Source organism: Poecilia reticulata, linkage group LG22, assembly GCF_000633615.1.
Source record: "Poecilia reticulata strain Guanapo linkage group LG22, Guppy_female_1.0+MT, whole genome shotgun sequence".
In the NCBI taxonomy this organism is placed as follows: Eukaryota; Metazoa; Chordata; class Actinopteri; order Cyprinodontiformes; family Poeciliidae; genus Poecilia; species Poecilia reticulata.
The window spans coordinates 5,746,092-5,747,526 of record NC_024352.1 but is presented as its reverse complement, the minus strand read 5'-3'; the positions used below and the strand labels follow the sequence as shown (position 1 = coordinate 5,747,526).

General features: G+C 35.4%; 1 protein-coding gene across 1 annotated transcript in view; it reads right to left on the bottom strand.

Annotated features, from left to right (window-relative positions):
- paplna (papilin a, proteoglycan-like sulfated glycoprotein) overlaps positions 1-1,435 on the bottom strand; it is a gene marked incomplete at its 5' end in the record, with an annotated part of 29,962 nt that overhangs the window by 24,185 nt on the left and 4,342 nt on the right. The window contains 1 exon segment of the mRNA XM_017302402.1: positions 83-156. Within this exon segment, the coding sequence (XP_017157891.1) occupies positions 83-156 (74 nt within the window).

Sequence of the window (1,435 nt, the reverse complement as noted above, 5' to 3'; positions counted from 1 at the left end):
CTGAAGGTTAATTATCCAGAAATAATTTGTGCTTCAAAAACATTATATCTATATTTAATTTTTTATCAGTTCTCCTGTCAGTTTTCTTTGTTCACCTGGATGTTGCAGATGCGATAAGACTTGTCTGGTCCCACACAGTTGTGTCCACCGTCTGTCCTGTGAGAATAGGAAGTGAAACAAAAGACCATCTGACACTTTGAAAATGTTTTGCTTGATAATAAGGATGCACTGATTTACTTTTTTCACTTCTGAYACCGATGCAGATATCTGAGGCTTAGTATCGACCGATACGAWACAGAAAAACAGCGCTGAACTGACTTAAAACTTTTCTTCTTTAAAACACAAACATAAACGCACTGAATTGTACATTTATTTATGATTTTGCACCAGTACAGCACATTTAAAAACACCAGTAGCTTCACAAGCTTGGCCATGTCTGTTTTTTTTTTTTGTTTTTGTTTTTTTTTAAAACATGGCAAGTTATTCACCGAGACAGTTATTATGCACAGTGCCTTGGAAAAACATTCACATAAAAAATATTCAAAAGTTTTTTGTTTTTCAAAGAAGGACTGYATTATCCCAGAAAAAAAGCTAATTCAAAACTTATAAGATCAGAACAACAAGATGTTTTTTCTGTTTCAATCTGTGCTGTGAAACTATGGATGCRTTTCACTGTGGAATTTAAAAATGTCCAAATAAACAATTTCAACGACACCAATTACTAGAAATTATCTTGGTATATTATATTATTGATATTATAGCATTATTAGCATTATTAACATCAACATTATCATTAGTATTTTTATTAATACCACTGGAATACATTATCTGTAAGCTATAATTTTCAGAAACATTGAAATATAGAAAAAGAAAAAGCCTTGTGTGATTTGGATTTGTGGCCCCAAAGCTAAAACTGAGTTTCTGGTGTTGTTTTACGGACATTTTAAAAAAGCAAACAAGGAGTTGAAAGTTCAAATCTCAAGTTAAGAGACAAAACAAAACAGAGGCGATTCTTTAAATCAGCCAAAGAAGGAAAAGTTYAGAGGTTCTCACAAGCTAACTACCAACTTAATACAAGTCCAATTTTCCATCTCAGCTTGCCAAATTTTGGTAGCACCCTCTTATTTATCACTGCGAGGCAAATGGGTTAATGACCAGCTGCAGAAGCCATATAAAAGCAGAGTTCAAGTAGACTCAAAGTGCAGAAATAGCTACTTTCAGCTCTAAATATCATCTGCAAGGCCTCCATTCCCGCTGCGCAGCGAGCGCATGATTAGGCCACCTTTTTTTTTTTTTTTAAAGTTCCTGCCCTCAGGCTGGCAGGAGCAAGGCACGCTCCTGTCAGCAGGCCAGATCTAAGACTACAACACGTCGAAACAACCATTTTTCTTCACTGAAGAATGCAAAATCTGACTTGCGCAGCTCAAAACGTGGC